This window comes from Leptonotus elevatus, chromosome 11 (assembly GCF_054856555.1).
Source record: "Leptonotus elevatus isolate MCC_2025b chromosome 11, RoL_Lele_1.0, whole genome shotgun sequence".
NCBI classification, from domain to species: domain Eukaryota; kingdom Metazoa; phylum Chordata; class Actinopteri; order Syngnathiformes; family Syngnathidae; genus Leptonotus; species Leptonotus elevatus.
This window is the reverse complement of record NC_141249.1, coordinates 14,291,025-14,308,567: the sequence shown is the minus strand read 5'-3', so window position 1 is coordinate 14,308,567 and position 17,543 is coordinate 14,291,025. Positions and strand designations below refer to the sequence as shown.

Sequence of the window (17,543 nt, the reverse complement as noted above, 5' to 3'; positions counted from 1 at the left end):
TATAACTACTAATAAATACTAAAGTTATTTACCAAATATCCTGAAAAAAGTAATAATTCTGTGCTCACTGTGCCGTGTATACTGCTTCGAACAGTATTATGGCGCCATCTAGTAAATCTGTCTGTTTGAACGCCGCAATTATTCGTGCATTCCAGATGGATGTGTAACACTCGTGAATGGAGTTACCAGAATAATGATCACATTATATGATGCAATACTCATATTAGCACTGGGAACACTATCTACAGATCTACCTATCTATCTATCTAGTTATCCATTCATCCAAAGACAACATTAGCCATCAGCACTGTATTTCAAACAGTATTAGGGCGCCATCTCCTGGCAAATTCATTCATTCAGCCAGCCAGCCACCTATCTATCTATCTATCTATCTATCTATCTATCTATCTATCTATCTATCTATCTATCTATCTATCTATCTATCTATCTATCTATCTATCTATCTATCCATCCATCCATCCATCCATCCATCCATCCATCCATCCATCCATCCATCCATCTATCTATCTATCTATCTATCTATCTATCTATCTATCTATCTATCTATCTATCTATCTATCTATCTATCTATCTATCTATCTATCTATCTAAACTTCCGGTATGGCTCCTTCCTTTTTCCCGTCATAAAGACTACATTACCCAACAGCGTTGCGCCGTCGCAAAGCCTTGTGGGTGGGTTACCAACGTCCTTGTCCACCAAGCGCACACACACACACGCAAGGGATTTTGGGGGTCTCTGTCATTCACTAGTACTTGAACCCAGTGAGAATTTTCCAACATGATGGCAGCAAGATTTCTCCGCCGTTCTCTTCCCGTGCTGAGGCAAGCGCGCTGCTACGCCGAGGCCGCCACCGGTACCCCGCAGATGTCCTTCACTTTCGCCTCTCCGAATCAGGTAGCCGCGGCGTTGGGAATGCTAGCTGGGCCTAGCTAGCATTAGCTGAACAACTTGCTCAATATCCGCTTAAAATGCAATGTCAGAGTTTTTAAAATATCATTCGACAACGAATGCCAGTGTATTGTGCTTTCAGGCACTCCAGTGCATTGTCCGAGGTTTTTTTGTATTAATTATTACGCAATTTCTAGTGCTATAAGTGTGTTAGCCTTTCCTTTCTAGTAAAGCTTGCTGTCATTCATTTATGCTTGACCTGCAATGTAAATTTTGACAACCACGTTAACTCAAAATTATTTTTGTGTGTATGACATACCTACTATTTCACTTGCTTTTTTAAACTATCAGGAAATTCTGTCTGGTTTTTGTCATGATAGCTCACTAACCTTGAGTTGTACTTAGTGGGCAGTGGACAAACTGGACAAACATCTGCACCATCTGCCATAAGTAATATAGATGCCATCACTGAACTGGAATAAAAAGGAATAATGCACTCCCCATATTTAGTTTTATTGCAAATCATCTTTAAATGTACTCTAAAGCTACTATCTCAAACCACTGTATTATCTTTTGAAACTCATCCTACAACAATGCCATAAAAATAAATGGCTTACAGAAGATTACATTTTTGAAAAATGCCCTAGAAATGCAAGGATGTCTATGTTGCTGCTCCTATGATTAAATTAATTGTTTTATTAGCTCAATAATGCAAAGATACTCACATTAAAAAACAACAATATGTTGCTAATAACTTTCTTTTTTAATTAGGCCTTCATTATACATTACGTTAGCTGTTAATAGCAGATCAGGTGTTTTCATTATCTGCATCATTTTCAGATGTTTACTACCCTGCTTTTACTGACGTGAAGCCCACGCACGCCTGTTTGTAGGACCGGACAAGGGTTTCCAATATGGACAACTCCGTAATATTTATATCATATTTGCAGGTGTTCTTCAATGAGGTCAGTGTGAAGCAGGTGGACGTACCCACACTCACCGGCGCGTTTGGTATCCTGCCCGCCCACGTGCCCACCTTGCAGGTGCTCCGGCCTGGCGTCGTCACGGTCTTCAACGACGATGGCTCAGCTGCTAAATACTTTGGTAAGGCGGACACGGCGTAATAGCAGCAAACTACACCTGAATATGGTATAATGTTGTTATTGTTTTTTTCACCTCTTGAATACATCCCCCCGATTTGTCTTATAGTGAGCAGTGGGTCCATAACTGTCAATGCCGATTCTTCAGTGCAGCTGTTAGCTGAGGAGGCCGTACCGCTGGATCAGCTGGACGCGGCTGTGAGTAAAAAAAATAAAATAAAAAAATTATCTAAAAAGACACATTGAAACCATGTTCATGTTCTACAACTATTTATAGTTTTTATCATTTAATACCCAAATGTGCAAATCTTACTGATCAGTGTTGTATGGGGTTGTTACTGTTGTGTTAAAGCTATGCCGTAGAGGCTGCGGTGCACAAAGTGAATATAAAAATATCCAATTCGGGTGCAGCTTGTGACGACATTTTGGTGTATGTTTTCTGGATGTAATAGTGGAGTGATTTCAGGGGAAACGGCAAGAGATTTTCGCCAAGTTCTAATGTGAAATCAGCTTGGAGAGGATGGAGGAATGTATCACTTATTCCTGCTGTGCCCCCACCTATGGGGGCATATATATAGTGTTTTACAATATTTTACCATAATTATAATTTAACACATACCTAATAGCAAAGCTTGTGGTAAAATTGTACAAGCTGTCAGTACCTTGCCGGCCCATACGTGTCACACGGTTGCTGCGCAGGTAACATGGTGCTTTCAGGGTACTTTAACAACGTCAGAGATTTGCACACTCACCGCACTGTTTGGTACATTAATTGTTTTTTTTAATTAGATGATCGTGTTTTTAAGATCAAGAGAAGCCACAATTGAAATCCCATTACATTTCAAATTTCACATTTTTCAAGCTTTAAGGCGTTTGGGAGTTCAGCCTCCAATGTATGACAATTGTTAATCTGCGAGCGCTAACTAAAAACTGTTGTCTGAAATGTGTTGACACGGTCTCCAGAAATTGTGCAGTTGAAGCTGTAGTCTTATGTGGATAACTCTGCTTGTTTCCAGGAAAAATAGAGCCCAGTGCAAGCAAGTCGATTCTTTTATGGATTTGGTTTGTTTAAATGAGATTTGAAAGATGGTATTTTCTTCATCCTGAAATGTTGAGGGTTTGATAATTACATGCTTTTACTCCGGCGAATCTCCCTGCAGGGACATGCTCTTTGACGGCAGAACGCATTCTTTGAACCCGTGCAAGATTTCTAATTACCTCCCATCTCGATCCGCCGAGCCTTCGGTGACGACCCGTCAGGTCATCCTCGCAGTTGAACTTGACCGTTTAAATGTCAGGCTTGTTAATGCGCCACCGCACTCTCAATGTCGGCTCGTTTTTGACCTTGGGCAACACCACTGTCAACTTGACTTTGAAAGACTAAATGAGTTTAAAAAAATAATAATATATATATATATATTAAAACCCCCATCCATCCCCTTCTTCGAGTGTGCGGCAACAATGCGCATGAGGCCACGCTGCTAATAAGGAGGGAAAGGTCACTCACTGTTGAGTTATAGCAGATGTGTCAAATCCCCACTGGGAGACCTTTAACTTCCAGCCATGTTTGGCATTTCTACTTTCTAATCGCCACTGTGACAAATGGAGCTTTCAGAGCAAACGCGGCAGTTCAGATTTTTCTCCGGCCGACTTCCGTCATGAGTCGCCTTCCATCCGGTTCTGCTCTGTCTACTTTGGAAGGTGATTCGTTGTATGGATTTGACCGGTGTGAATGCCACCAAGGTTTGATATATATATTTTTTTAATTTAAGGGTAGGTATTCTTTCATAGATGTTCCTGTTACATACCGATGCGAATTAATGCATATTTGTGTGAAGACACTATATGCTAGTAAGCGTCCTTGATCCAAGTATCAATACGTAAGTGTAGAGTATACCCAGCTTAAGCCTTGATGGTCTCTGGTACCTGTGTGTTTGTTTGATTTCGTTGAACAATCATGGAATTGAAATCTCGTGTCCAAATTTGGAAATGAACAATGGTTTGTTCATCTTTTCTCTATATCACAATGCCAGTACCTGTCAATTGTCTCTCATTCCCTTTACAACTCACCATCCTTACTCCTCCACAGGCTGCCAGGGCCAACCTGGAGAAGGCCCAGGCTAGCTTGGCCACGACATCTGACGAGATGGCAAAGGCCGAGGTTCAAATCAGCATAGACGCCAACGAGGCCATCATCAAGGCGTTGGAGTAGCCCTCCCCCGTGGTACGGCCCAACACCGATTCAGTTTGATTTAAAACAAATGTACTGCGCAAGCTGATTCACAATCACCAGCCACTTCATTTGGTATATCTTGCCAGTAGGGTTTAAGACGTATGCAGTGGTACCTTGAGTTTAATCTGTTCTGTAACTGAGCTCGTAACTCGGTTTACTCGTATCTTAAATTGTGAGTGAGACGCTGGATGCTGGCTGGATGTTGTGTGGTCCGTTGCTGCCATCTAGCGGTGGTGTATCTAAATTTCCCCAAATTTTGCCTTGCAACACAAAGTAAAAAAGTTGGTGCATGTTCATACGTAGAGCTAAATGATAAAAAATAATAATCTATTAAGCAATATTTTTTCCCTCAATATTGTGATTTAATAAGTGATAATTTTTTAAAGTCCTCTTCCCATGGTATTTTTTTTTTTTTTCAAACAGCAAATAATTTAATCTCTATTACCATAAACAATATCCAATTTAGCACAAATAGATTATTTGGTTTTACAGGTTAGGCCTATGCTAAAATAAAAGTAAATGATTTCTTATGAAAATCTTTTAAGCCTTCACTATGGCAATTTCACAAAATTCATGTCAGTAAGTCATAAATCACCCTAACCAGGGGCAACACTAGGTTTCATGGAAATATATATATTAAAAAAAAATATATATATATATATATATATATATATATATATATACACACACATACATACACACCACACAACCAATTCATTTAGGGAGGGCTTAAGAACATTTTAGGTATGCTTGAGCCCCGTAAAATAGGTTTAACGACGTCATTGATCCTAACAATAATGCAAACAAATCTGTGGCTTTATCAGGTTAACTTTTCATGAAACAGTGACATGTAAACATGTGGACTAATCTTCATCAGCACTGAACATATCTAGTCACTATGACCAACCAAAATGAGGCATGCCTTCTCACTGATGTCATGCTTTTCAGATTCTGACTGGGTAAATATAGCATAGCGAAAATATACTTCACTCTCATTAAGCCAATCGGCAGCATCAAAACTCGTGCCAGTCATACGTGCTTTTTCATCCTTCCATTGATCACTTTTGATGAGGGCTCAGCTCAGCATCAAAGTGTGAAGATTAGCGGTTCACCATGATGATGACCATTCCAAAAGCCTAATTGCAGTTAGTTACTGCCGTTTGCTCGGCTGATCTGCCCAGCATGGTTACCCAATGACGTGCCTAGTGAGACATTTGACAGCTAATTAACACTTGACTTTGGTGTTTGTCACTACTCAGTGTTTTCTTTCTTCCCTTGTATTTCCAGGTCATGCAATTTTTTTGGGTGGAACACACTTTCAACATCCCCAGCTGTCCCGTGGGTTCCATGCTTGCTTTGTACAGTGGACGAAAAAACAAAATACATTTATTTGGAATTATCTGGTGACTTTTGCCTGTTTGATTTATTCAACTTCATCCTCCAATGCTTCTGAACTATTTCCTGTGTGGCCTCTTGGTGGCAGCAGATATCAGCTAAGTGGGAAGAAAGCCAGTACTGTAGTGTCAGATCATCTGATTATTATTTAACTGACCTTTTAAGTTATCCCTTCAAGCTAATAAAGCACCATTATAACCATTTTGAGATGAGATAACATGTTTGTTATGAGCGATGACCCCCCGAGCTTTGCTCATCAAGCTGGAAAAAGACGTCCATTAATGTGGTACGCCGGAACCTTCTCCTGTTTCATAACCAACTTGAAGCGCCAGTACATTCATTCACGTGCTGGATTCAAAGCAGTTTTTTTTTTCGAATGTCAAAACTCTCGAGGCCTTTAAACATGTTAGAGCGTGCAAAAGAAAGCACTTTAAAAAAAAAAAACTTTTTTTTATTAACACCCAAACACTCTCGGAGGCCTAATGCGAGGGTTAGGCTTCCCGCTTCCTTGTGAATCCATAAACACGATATTATTTTAAATCACAGCTGGACCTGCGGGCCGATGTCTCAGATCAGAAATAAAAATAACTAGCTCTTGGATCGACCGTTAGGAGGCTTTCATCAAAATCTTCAATCTGCTGGTGGGCATGAGGTAAACTTCACACAGCCTGGATGAAACACATGCATCACAAGCAGCTATTTCATGCAGTTTATAACGGGGGATATTGATTAGTGTATGTAGCAGTTTGCCTATTAAAGCAGGATTTTTAAAGAGGACATTATGGAAAATTTACTTTAAAGGGGAAGCTAACTTACCCCAAAATTATTGACAATAATAACCCTTTCATCAATATCAAAAGGCGGCCATTTTGCCAGTTGCTGTCGACATCGCAGTTGCTCAGGTCTCAGGTAACAACCAATCACAGCTCCGCTTCAGAGAACAGGTGGGCTGTGATTGGTCATTGCTTGAGCCCTGAGCAACTGTCATGTCATCTTCAGTCGACAAGTGGCAAAATGGCTGCCCCCTGAGATCGATAAAAACGGTGGGATTTTGCTTCATGACTCATATTCCCCAAATGTAGTATTAGTCAGAATGCAATGTTTAGACTCGCGAGGTCACATATAACATTATTGTCAAGACATGTTTAAGGTTGACTTCACCTTTAAGATACTGTAAAGTACATTTTGAGATTTGTTTCTAAATACACACGTGTGAAGATAATTACTGAGAATGTGATGTATGTAGATGGCTAGCATGTCAGTTTTTCATATTATTGGGGGGCGTGGCTAAAACGAGTTGCCCCTCCCCCATGCAGTATGCCTTTGCTTCAGCAGTTATCTGTAATTGCGACATGCAGTTAGCTATAGCTATGCCTACTTCTTTGAAAATGCATCTTTCCTTTTGGATAATCCACTGGCATGGCTGCTTTAGAGTGCCTCGTTGTCAACTGTGAGTCACAAAAACAAGGGGGGAAACAAAAGCCCGCTGTGGACATATAAAACAAATGTCTCCTTTCAAAGTATAATTTAAATTTTAATACAGTGACAACTTCCAATACATGTGTACGTTATTTTGAAGAGAACACCTTTTCCTCCCCCAAGCCGCTGAAAATGAATTTCAGAGGCTCGAGGGGATGACATCAGCTGTTGTCAAGGCCACAAATGTCACCCTTCACACACATTTCCCCCTCAGCGTCCTCCCCCCTCCTCAAAAAGCAACATTGTATAATGTCTGACGATTCCCAGCTAGGAAGCGGTAACAGTTAAATAGCATGACCAGAACCCATTCTTGAACCCGGCTCGTCTGTCATGCTCTCGTGTTAAAACTTCATCAGACTGTGTGACTCCAATCACTTAATTATATGCGTAAGTCTTTTACAGTATAAGAACCTCTTGTTTGTTCAGATAACTCATGGGACACACTTAACATGCCCCGCCAATCGCTAGTGACATTTCACTCCTCGTGTTAGGGATCATTCATGCAGCCGACAGCACAGAAGAACTGTTTGTTTGCCCGCCACCAAGAACGAGACCCTCTAATTGGCCGGCGGTTATGAAAGTTAAAAAAAAACAAAAACAGGAAGGGAAGTTTCATCCACAGATAACGTCTTTTCAGCCAGTAGCCGAGGGCTTTTATTTAGGCCTATACTGGAAATAGGGCAGACGGTTCGGCATCTTATTTTTAGAATCGTATTAAACAACATTAGATATAGATAGCATCAATGAAATTGTTTCGTTTCTTTGTTGAAACATGAAAAACATGAAATTTGGTCCGCATGTCTATCATGAGTGCACCCACACACAAAAAAGTCTTTATAAGATGCAGTGCTCGAAAAGACACAGGAAATCTACCATTTTAGTGAGGAGGAGCCATTTGAAAAAATACGTTTTTAAGCCTTTTACATTTATTTTTTTTTATCTTCTTTACTAGATACACATAGGTGACACTCAATTAGTCGTATTGACAACTGGCTTTACACTGGTTGGCTATCAATTTGTTAGAGGAAAAAATTGCAATGTGAATGCGAGTATACAGATGGTTTGAATACTGTACATAGAAAAACAGGAAGATGAGGATAAGCGGTTAAGAAAATGGATGGATGCCATTTTGATTTGAAGCATCCATTTTAGAGTCCTGGCCACTTCCGGGTCTACTACATACAAAATGAACACTAGTGATAACACACCTGTGTTGCGACAGTTTTACCCTAGAATGCTTAACTTCTATTTACATGATCTCCTATTGGAAATATTGATTTAATGACTGCAATATATTGCCATGGTCCCAAAAACGTATTTATACGTTTTTTATGCTAGTGCATACAGAAGGGTTTGATGCAGCCTCTGAACTGAAGGGATCGCTTAAAGCAATGGTAGTTATTACAAAAACGGACAGCAGGTAGCAGCAGAGTATAAGAGATCAACCAAGGCCATGTTGTAAAAAAAGCTCTTTTACCTAGTGTTTAAACAGATTTGTGAAGAATGATGAAACTTAGCTATATTCTGATGCTAATTGCTGCAAAACGGAAACAGATCGTTATTGTGGTCAGACCAAACAATAATAATTTTGTTTTGGTGCCATCTAGTGGCACCTTGGTGCCAAAGAACTATTGAAATGAGTTGAGGAGCTTTATTTAGACAAAGATATTCCTTTGCCACCATCCTGTGGCATCTAATGGTATTACCGAAGATGAACTTCTTTCAACACATTTTTATTTGTTTTCAAGCAACCTGTTTACCCTTGAACGGATCACTTCTAACTACTGTACATTATTTCCTGGGAAATATTGCTTTGAAAATTCAAACGTATTTGTCATTATGTGTTACTATTAGCAGTGTTTAACTTCTCACACCTTTAAGACTGCTAAGAATGTTGCAGTGCTACTTTAAAATGGCCTGCATGTACAGTTAATAAACATTTTTATGTAAAAATTTTATGATGACAACTGTTGGAATGGATCATTTCTATTTCCATTACTTCCTGAGAAATGTCAGAGCCACACAGACACCTACACACTTAGCCCCCCTAAAAATACTTTCTTTACTCAATAAACATGGTCAAGCACAGCTAAGTGCGTATAAAGGTGCAAAATGAGGCCTCGGCGGCAGGTACAAGAGGATGAGAGGCGTCCGGAGAGCAATCTGATTGGAGTTGCGACCTTTTGTTGGAGACTTTGTTGCAGACTCTCTCCGTCAGCTGTCAGCTCCTTGCGTGCAGCCTGGCAGTGGGAGGGGGGCCGTGACACCAGCCTCCCACCACTTTGCCCTCTCATGTGCCATCCATCCCTCCGTTCGCACCCCCCTCCCCCCCGCATAACACAAACAACCCACCCACCCGTCCAAACGCGCATCCAGACACTTGCCTCCACACAGCGTGTTCCAGCCAGGTAGCAGTGCTGCAAATAGCAAAAGTGTGGGCATTTGGGGGAGAAAATGGCAAAGCCTGCTGTGAAAAGGTAGAGATAATCCGTTTTTTTTTCCTTCTTCCAGGCGCGCAGGTACCATTACCAGGGCGTCAAAATCACAGATGCCGTGGTCACAATCACGTCGCCCGCCTCCACTGTGCCGCTTTCATACATTTTACACACGTTGCCGTTTGCGGCGTATTGTCTGGTTCACAACCTCGTTCACACCCGCTTAGCGCCACAACAATGTAGCGTGTTCTGCCACCTCTCTGCAAGCAGCCTTGGCACTCAGGTGTATAGTTTATACAAGTGCTAAAAAAACAAACATACAAACACATTTGGTTTCTATGGAGAATACAAATTTGTGGTCACTATATAGGTATAATGCTAATTTCTGGCACCGAATGCTAATTTATGGCCACAAAATATTTACAATGTTGCACAAAATACTCAAAATTGCTATAACGTACACACAAAATAAGTGCAATAAGATAAACAAGCCAATTGTGACTAGAAATAGGTGTAACATGCACAAAATACAAATCTATGACAAAATTAGGGGTCAGGCGATAATTTTTTTTTAACCGTAATTAATTGCATGACTTCAAAAGTTAACTCGCAATTAATCGCAAACTTTATAGCTGTTCTAAATGTACAATACTTTTTTTTAGTTAGTTTTCATAATATTAACATAAAAGTAGAATTTGTTTTAACTAATAGAAATATGGCTGCATCTTTTAGTAATTGATACAGTGATTTCATAATAATTTATAACATTGAGTGAAAATTAAAAACGTACTGTACTGTAAAAAATGAGTGTGATATTGATTTGCAATGAGGTCATTTTTCTGCCACTAGATAGCATAATTGTATCTGTAAGACGTTGCTGACAGCTCAGTGCATTTTTTGTTTCATATTAAGAACTTAAATCTAATCTAATCCTTAAAAGTAACTTGTGAAATTCGGCACATTTTTAAAATTCTCCACAAATATATGCATTATTATAAAATGTATTACTGCTAAATTTTGACGTGGACGTGTCTGCTGTGTTGCAACTGGAATTCCCCCAGTACAGGCTTTCCAATTAATCGTGCGTAAAAAAAATAAAAAAATTTGCGTTAAAGGAACTTTAAAATAACTCAAAATTAACGCACTTTTTGACACCACTAGAAAATAAATTAAAACGTGTACAAAATACTCATTTGTGCCTATAAAATAAGTATAACATACACACAAAATAAAAACAAATCTGGCCACTAATGCTAATTTATGGTGACAAAATAATTATAGAGTGTGTTCCAAATACTAAATTGTGAACACAAAATAGATAGAACGTGCACAGAATAGTAATTATTTGTCAAGGGGTTTTTGTTTGATGGAGGACCCAGTCGCAGGGAAGCAGGGCAAGGAGGCCCAGGTGAAGTGCAAAAAGGGATTTTAATTTCTACAAAACAAAAAGCGAGATCCAAATTGCAAGGACAAACAAAACATGGGGGGAACAACAAGGCAAAAACGGGCAGCATGACATGAGGGAAAAGACAATGAACCAACACAGACAGAGGGGAGACAGGAGACTAAATACACAGACGCTAATGACACAACAAGACACACCTGGGGCAAGACACAAGTGGCTGAGGGCACTGATTGGTTCACACGAGGAAGGGCGGGATTACACACTCAACAAGACCAAGGGAGAATGCACAAGGAAAACAGAACCCAAACATGACATTATTGGCCACAAAATATCTGTCATGTGAACATGAAATAGGTACAGCATAAGGTATAACGTGCACAAAATACTAATTTATGACAACAAAATAATTGTGTGCACAAAATATTTATTTATGGCTATGAAACAAACAAAAAAACATCGACAAAATAATTATAACGAGTGCACAAAATTATGTTGTGTGTCTGAGAAAAATGTATAACATGCGCAAAATACTCATTTATCATTTTAACGTGAACACAAAATAGTAATTTACTGCGACAATAATTATAATAGGTGCACAAAATAGTAATTTAATTATAAGGTATGCGCGAAATAATAGTTTGATGCACATTGACTTTACATATGCCCTCTAATATGCCTTGATCATCTCATGTCAACATCAGTAATGATTTTGATTCGATTTAAACTAAGACTAGTTATGTAAGGACGGGGTCCTTACATTGCATCACGCCAGTTATGTGTCCCCTTGACACAAGTTTGCGTGTATGCGAACAATGTTGAATATCTGTCTTTCCCTGTAGCTGCTGACAAAGGAGATTGTACTTGTTTGGCATTCCAAGTGGGGGTGTCACATGCTTTAGGCCTCTAAGAAGTTCATCAGCAGGGCGGGACCCGACTTGTACATGATTGTGTGTGTGTGTGAGTAAAGTCGAATATCGTGCCAGCAAGATGAGGTTTTAGATAGGAGTGCCGTGGTTTACAGTAATAGAAAGCCAAACCACACACACACAAGCATACTGATGCTTGTCTTTGATCGGTCCTACGGATCTCCGATTATATTTAGCTCGAGGCTGGCGAACAGGTTCGCTCCAAGCTTCGGCTTTACACGCCCGATGCTCACCAAATGTCCCACCTGTGCGTCACCGCCGGTGTTGACGTCACCGTGCGCCCCGCCAGAGCTTGCGTTAGGCCACCTGAGCCCACAGCTGGCAGCCCAATGCAGAATGGCGCTAATCCTGGCACGGGACGCTCGAGTCTTCCCAAACAAGGCAGCACACGTCTGATGGCTTCCCGTCGTTAAGTCATGGCTTGGACGACTGCCATTTTCCTGTTGCAGTCATTGCACCGTTTTTGTGCCCCGGCCCGAAGTTGTTGTGTTACATTTTCTCTCTTTTCTTGTCAGTCATAATCTAAACTGTGTTATAATTAGTTGTATTTATACAGCGGTTCAGATATAGAAACATTTCTTCATATAATAATGGAAATAGAAATATAGTTGACCCTTGGTTTTGACGGGGAAAAAGGGACCGGGCAAAAATCCGCATATAACTGACGTTCATTATATATATACATATTTATTTATTTATTTATTTATTTTTTGTTTTGGAGAGTTCAGTATTGTTCATTCGGATTCTTGCAGATTCACCCGCCCACACTCATCTGCAGAATTACCAACAACGGGTCTAACCTGCCTCTGCGCAAAATTGCCGTGCCATGCAGGATTTACGCCAATCACAGAAATGGAGAACTTAAACACAGAAAGCATAGTGTGTTTTTGAAAGTCTTAATTGTGTGTCTAAAAGTGACACAAAAGAAATACTTGGCACACGACATGCAAACAGAACCAATTCTCTGAAGCTGATTTTGAAAATAATTTCCTGTTGGGAAAATGGTAACAAAAGCATCATCCTGGTTGCAAATGTGCTTGGTAATTCTTTCATTTATTTATTTATATGTAATTTTCATCATTTCCATCCTCCAGCCCCCCCCCCCCCCCACACACACACACCCTCTCTCAAGTATTATGCCAAAAATTCACTGCCTAAGTACAGTTCAGTTAAGTTCATTACATTCATTTTTAAGAACTTTTGCTAACAAAATATATATACATTTTTTTCTTGACCGTTTATGTTCATTTTAGTTGAATCATTTAGTTAGTAAAAAAAAAAAAATTCATAAAAAATGTTTTCTCAAGAAATACACTCAAACAAATTTGTGTTATTATTGGTTATGATTAGTTTTATGCTTTTCCCGGAATTTTTCATTTTGTTTCCGTCGGTTTCCTGCTGCCAAGTTCAATAATGATGTTGCCAGTTGCCAAAACACGCGCGCACACAAAAGTTCTCTCAATTGTTTTTTGCTCTCTTAATTGCACTGTAAGTATGTGATACCACAGCTGCAAGCTTGTTTTGTTGTTTTGTGCTTTCACACACTTTAACCACAACATACCGAAAGCAGAAGTGTCGTGGCATAAATAGTTGGTCTTACCGTCAGAGTACCTCTTAATTTGCTTTAGCAGTATTAAACTCACATTTTTATTGGCCACAAACTTCTCAAAATCTCTGTGGTGGTGTAACTTCCTGAAAAGGTCCTAAAAAGGATTTTCCTTTAATTCAAATAAAGGTAATAGAAACATTTTCAAATTATATACAAGTTATATACAACTGAACTGTACTGAGAAAAAAAGTTTAAAAAGTTACTGTAACATTATACATCATTTAAACTTTTAATTAAGTAATTCTTTTGGTTTCCACTAGATGGTGTCCACGTACCACTAGCGGGCCACAAACCACACTTTGACATTGACTGATTTCAGGCGTAAAAGCCATTCGCACACTCCTAAAGTGGAATAGCCAGCATTTGCTGCTAGCCACTCTATTATACCGGTTATTCCTTCAAACTTTCAAGCCTCAATGAGTGCACATTATTTATGCATACTTCCCTTTAGGTGGCAGGTGCTAATGTGCTCCCCTTTGACCTTCAACAGTCCAGCTTATCCCTCAGCGCCGGGTGAAGCTATCTGTGAAAGGTCACCCTCGATCCAAGCTGGCATTTTTCCGCCATGCTGCTAGCTTACTGTTGTTGTACAGTGGAATTTGGGAAAATGAAGCACAAAAGAAAGAAAAGAAACCTTGTAAGTACAAACACTCGCGTGTGAGTCTCTAATGGATGAACTTTAAAGCGACATGATAACCACGAACAGAAAATGGAACTTTTGTGTCAGAGGGAAGGGTCCTATGCCAATTATTAGATTTCAATTGCATGCTCAAATTAATTCTAACGACATAAATACACTATCAAAATTCCTACTAGCTTAAGTGGCAGCTGGCGGCCATGTTATTTGTTTACGTTTGTCTGGAATGCATTGATCTTAGACCTTGTACTTGCTCATGTTAATAAATTAGAATATCATTGAGAACTTAATATATTCCAGCAGTTAAATACAAAAAGTGAAACATTACGTTGGTTTACTAACACAATGTAAAATATTTAATTAATATGCTTTTTTTTTATGTAGCCTTGGTAATTATAGCTTACATCTAACAAAAATCTTTCGAAATGATTTTCAACATAAACATTTTTAGCAAGCGTATGCTAACATATACACGCTAACATTCCGGACTACTATTAATTACAGCAAATAAATATGGTTGCCCCCAGGTGACAGGATCTGTGTCTTTCCTGGGCTGAGTAATTTTAGTAGGCAGTCAGGAATGTTAAAATATTGATTAAAACTGTTACTGTGTTAATTGTACTTTGTTTGGCTAACGACCAGCCCAGGGTGTGCCTCGCATCTGGCCCGAAAAATTTAAATCTTGAAATGAGAACAACTTGTAAGTCAACCAGCATCACGGAACAGATTGTGGTTAACTTTGGGGATTTTCTCTTCAATTTAAGATAACTATTTGTGTGTCTCTCGGAATGAGAACTTAAACATGGGCATTTCCTTCCACTGGGGGATTCCTGCTTCTGACACACCCTCTTTAAAGAGCAAAATCCTAAAAATGGGTTATACGTACAAGTCCAAGAGCAAAATTTCAAGGATGGGTTATTTAAGCGAGTGGAGTGTGGTACTAGTGGTTAGCCTTTTAACAGTAGGCTACTTGAAGGAATCACTGTATTTAACTTTTATAAATTGCGAGATTTGAACGTAGCTTCACTTCACTAATTCAAGTTTCTGACCAAAGCAAGTGCATTCTCAAATTCACAGAGAATGCTTATTTAGCTTCAACAAAAGAACAGCGCTAGCAAAACTAAGCTAGCATTAGCACTGTAAAAAAACACAAAAACTGCTATGTTGTTAGCATGACTTCTTTGTAGTGGGGTGTTACTAAAGCACAAAATTATTACCGGTTTTATTTTTGGGAGTGTATAACCAATTAAAATGTCTATGGTGATAAAGATACCTGTCTAGCAGAAATTATTTTCTAATTCAAATTCTAATCTGTCTCTACTGCGCTACTACAGCTCAGTCGGTTTTGGTTTAGAAAAGTTGGGGAACCACTGATTTAAGATGCGGACACCCCAAATTCAACTTTGCCCCTTTTACACTGCAATAGTTTTGTAACATCAAACAATAGCCTCTGTGTTATAGATGACATTTCGTGCCTGTTGCTCGGGTTCAGAGAGGGCCAGACATCTTCTGAATGCCGCCACTGACAGATTACGCGCTGCGAGCCCTGAGAGGTGGGATTGTTCCATTACTCCAAATAGAAAGCCAATGTGCGACACTGAAAAGGTCAGAGAGTCTGATAGAGAGGCACGCATTACATGTGGTAACTATGTAAGGTCATAATATTGAATGATAAAAAAAAAAAGGCAGCGTGCGTGTATCACGCTCAGAGTTTCTGCATGCTAACATTTGCTAACTAGCGTAATAGTCGGGGTCGTAGTGAATGTCATGGCGGTGCTGAAGGAAAGGTTAGTGGGCCAGAGATATCATGGTCAATACATCATAGCATGCTTGGCAAGCAACTGAAGCTTTGGTACACGCATACTGATATTTGTGCATAATTTGAGCTTTTTCTACCCGTTTCAATTCAACCACAATGCTTCTGATAGGTCGTAAGGGTTGGGAAAATGTGCAATTTGGGTAGATTTTTTGAAAGGAATACACTAAATTAGCAGGTAGCATTAATCTAATGCACTTCATTTGTTTTGGTGGGCAACATAAAGTGATGCTGTATTTTCTGAAGGAAACAAGGAAACTTTATGCCTCCTATTAGGAGAAGTGCAACTTGTTTTGAAATTTTGCTTATGGCAGTCATCAAAGTTTTTTTTGTTTTTTTTTACATGACCGGAATGCTTTGAAGTTGAACTTTTCACATTTTCTACTTCCAAGATGTCTTGGTTGCATCATAAGCCAATTATCTTCCGATTGCTTCTGGAAATCCCTGTTTTGTAATGGAAATTTACCAGAGCTTGCTGGTACGTATGATCAAAGACAAACGTCTTTGGATGTTGTGAAGCAGCATGTGGCTCAGTGCCTGAGATGATTTTTTAAGGCATTGTTCTGAGTAAACAATTGTTTGTTGTTTGTTGTCACTTAGTGGCTCTGTGTTTCATATAATCAGTAAAGAACTTCCAGTGTTAGTCACAGGATATAATTTATTTATTTTTTTACATTAGATTAAAGGTTGTTATTACATATGCCAAAGTGTACAATTGTTAGTTTTTTTCCTTGGAGAGGTACTGATAATGGATTACGTCGTGAATACATTAAATAAATGCTTATTGAAAATAAATCCAGTATCCAGTTTACCCATGGCCCTCGTGAGGACAATAACGTGGACGAATGGATGAAAATTCAACCTTGAACATGAATGACGTGGAAGCAGAACTTTAGTTGCAACTCACTTTTGTTGCGCGCTATTCCGCCCATACGTAGTAAATATTTAACTACGCCTCATCGCTGGCATTCTGTTTACGCTCTGAGCCTTTTTCGGAAGTGGCGGCGTATTTTCTCCAAGTGTGCTTTGGCTGTTATTGCTGTTATATTTCCACTAGTTGAGAGTACACTGACCTCTCGTTCAAGCACAACAACAGCGTGGGGGGGGAATGGATGACGTCACCAATTGAGGCTATTTTGGGAATAGGGACAAGGGCGTCCCCCTTAAACTCCTCCCAAGCGAGGGTGAAAGGGGCTGATGTGCAAACTCTCCATGTTGACCTTCTGGAGAGGGGCTGCGGGGGTCTGTTTTGGAAAAGTAGGGGGGGGGGGGTGAGAGAGAGAGCGAGAGAGAGAGAGAAAAAAACCCTCATTAGGCAAAAAGTGACGAGAGAGTTATAAAAGAGACGAGGAGGGCCGGCCAAGATAGAATTAGCCTGCAGCTTCGGCTACCCCGATGGAGGAGGATTAGTGGGCAGGGATTGTGTGTGTGCGTGTGTGTGTTTTCAACAGCGTGGGAGGAAAAGGAGGAGGAGGAAGGCGATTTGGCAATTCCTAAATTTGCTTCTTGCACCAACAAAGGAAATGCCTGCATCTGGTGTTCATCACTGTTTACTGTACACACACACACACACACAAAATTTCCTCTATGTGCATTGT

At 39.7% G+C, this 17,543-nt stretch overlaps 1 protein-coding gene across 1 annotated transcript; it reads left to right on the top strand.

Moving 5' to 3' along the window:
* The first annotated feature begins 688 nt into the window (after positions 1 to 688).
* atp5f1d (ATP synthase F1 subunit delta) lies at positions 689 to 5,839 on the top strand. The gene is made up of 5 exons (XM_086090170.1): positions 689 to 916; positions 1,861 to 2,014; positions 2,120 to 2,208; positions 4,100 to 4,234; positions 5,531 to 5,839. The coding sequence occupies exons 1-4, from the start codon at positions 800 to 802 to the stop codon at positions 4,220 to 4,222; spliced, it is 483 nt and encodes a 160-aa protein (XP_085946296.1). The 5' UTR covers positions 689 to 799; the 3' UTR covers positions 4,223 to 4,234; positions 5,531 to 5,839.
* Positions 5,840 to 17,543: the final 11,704 nt, after the last annotated feature.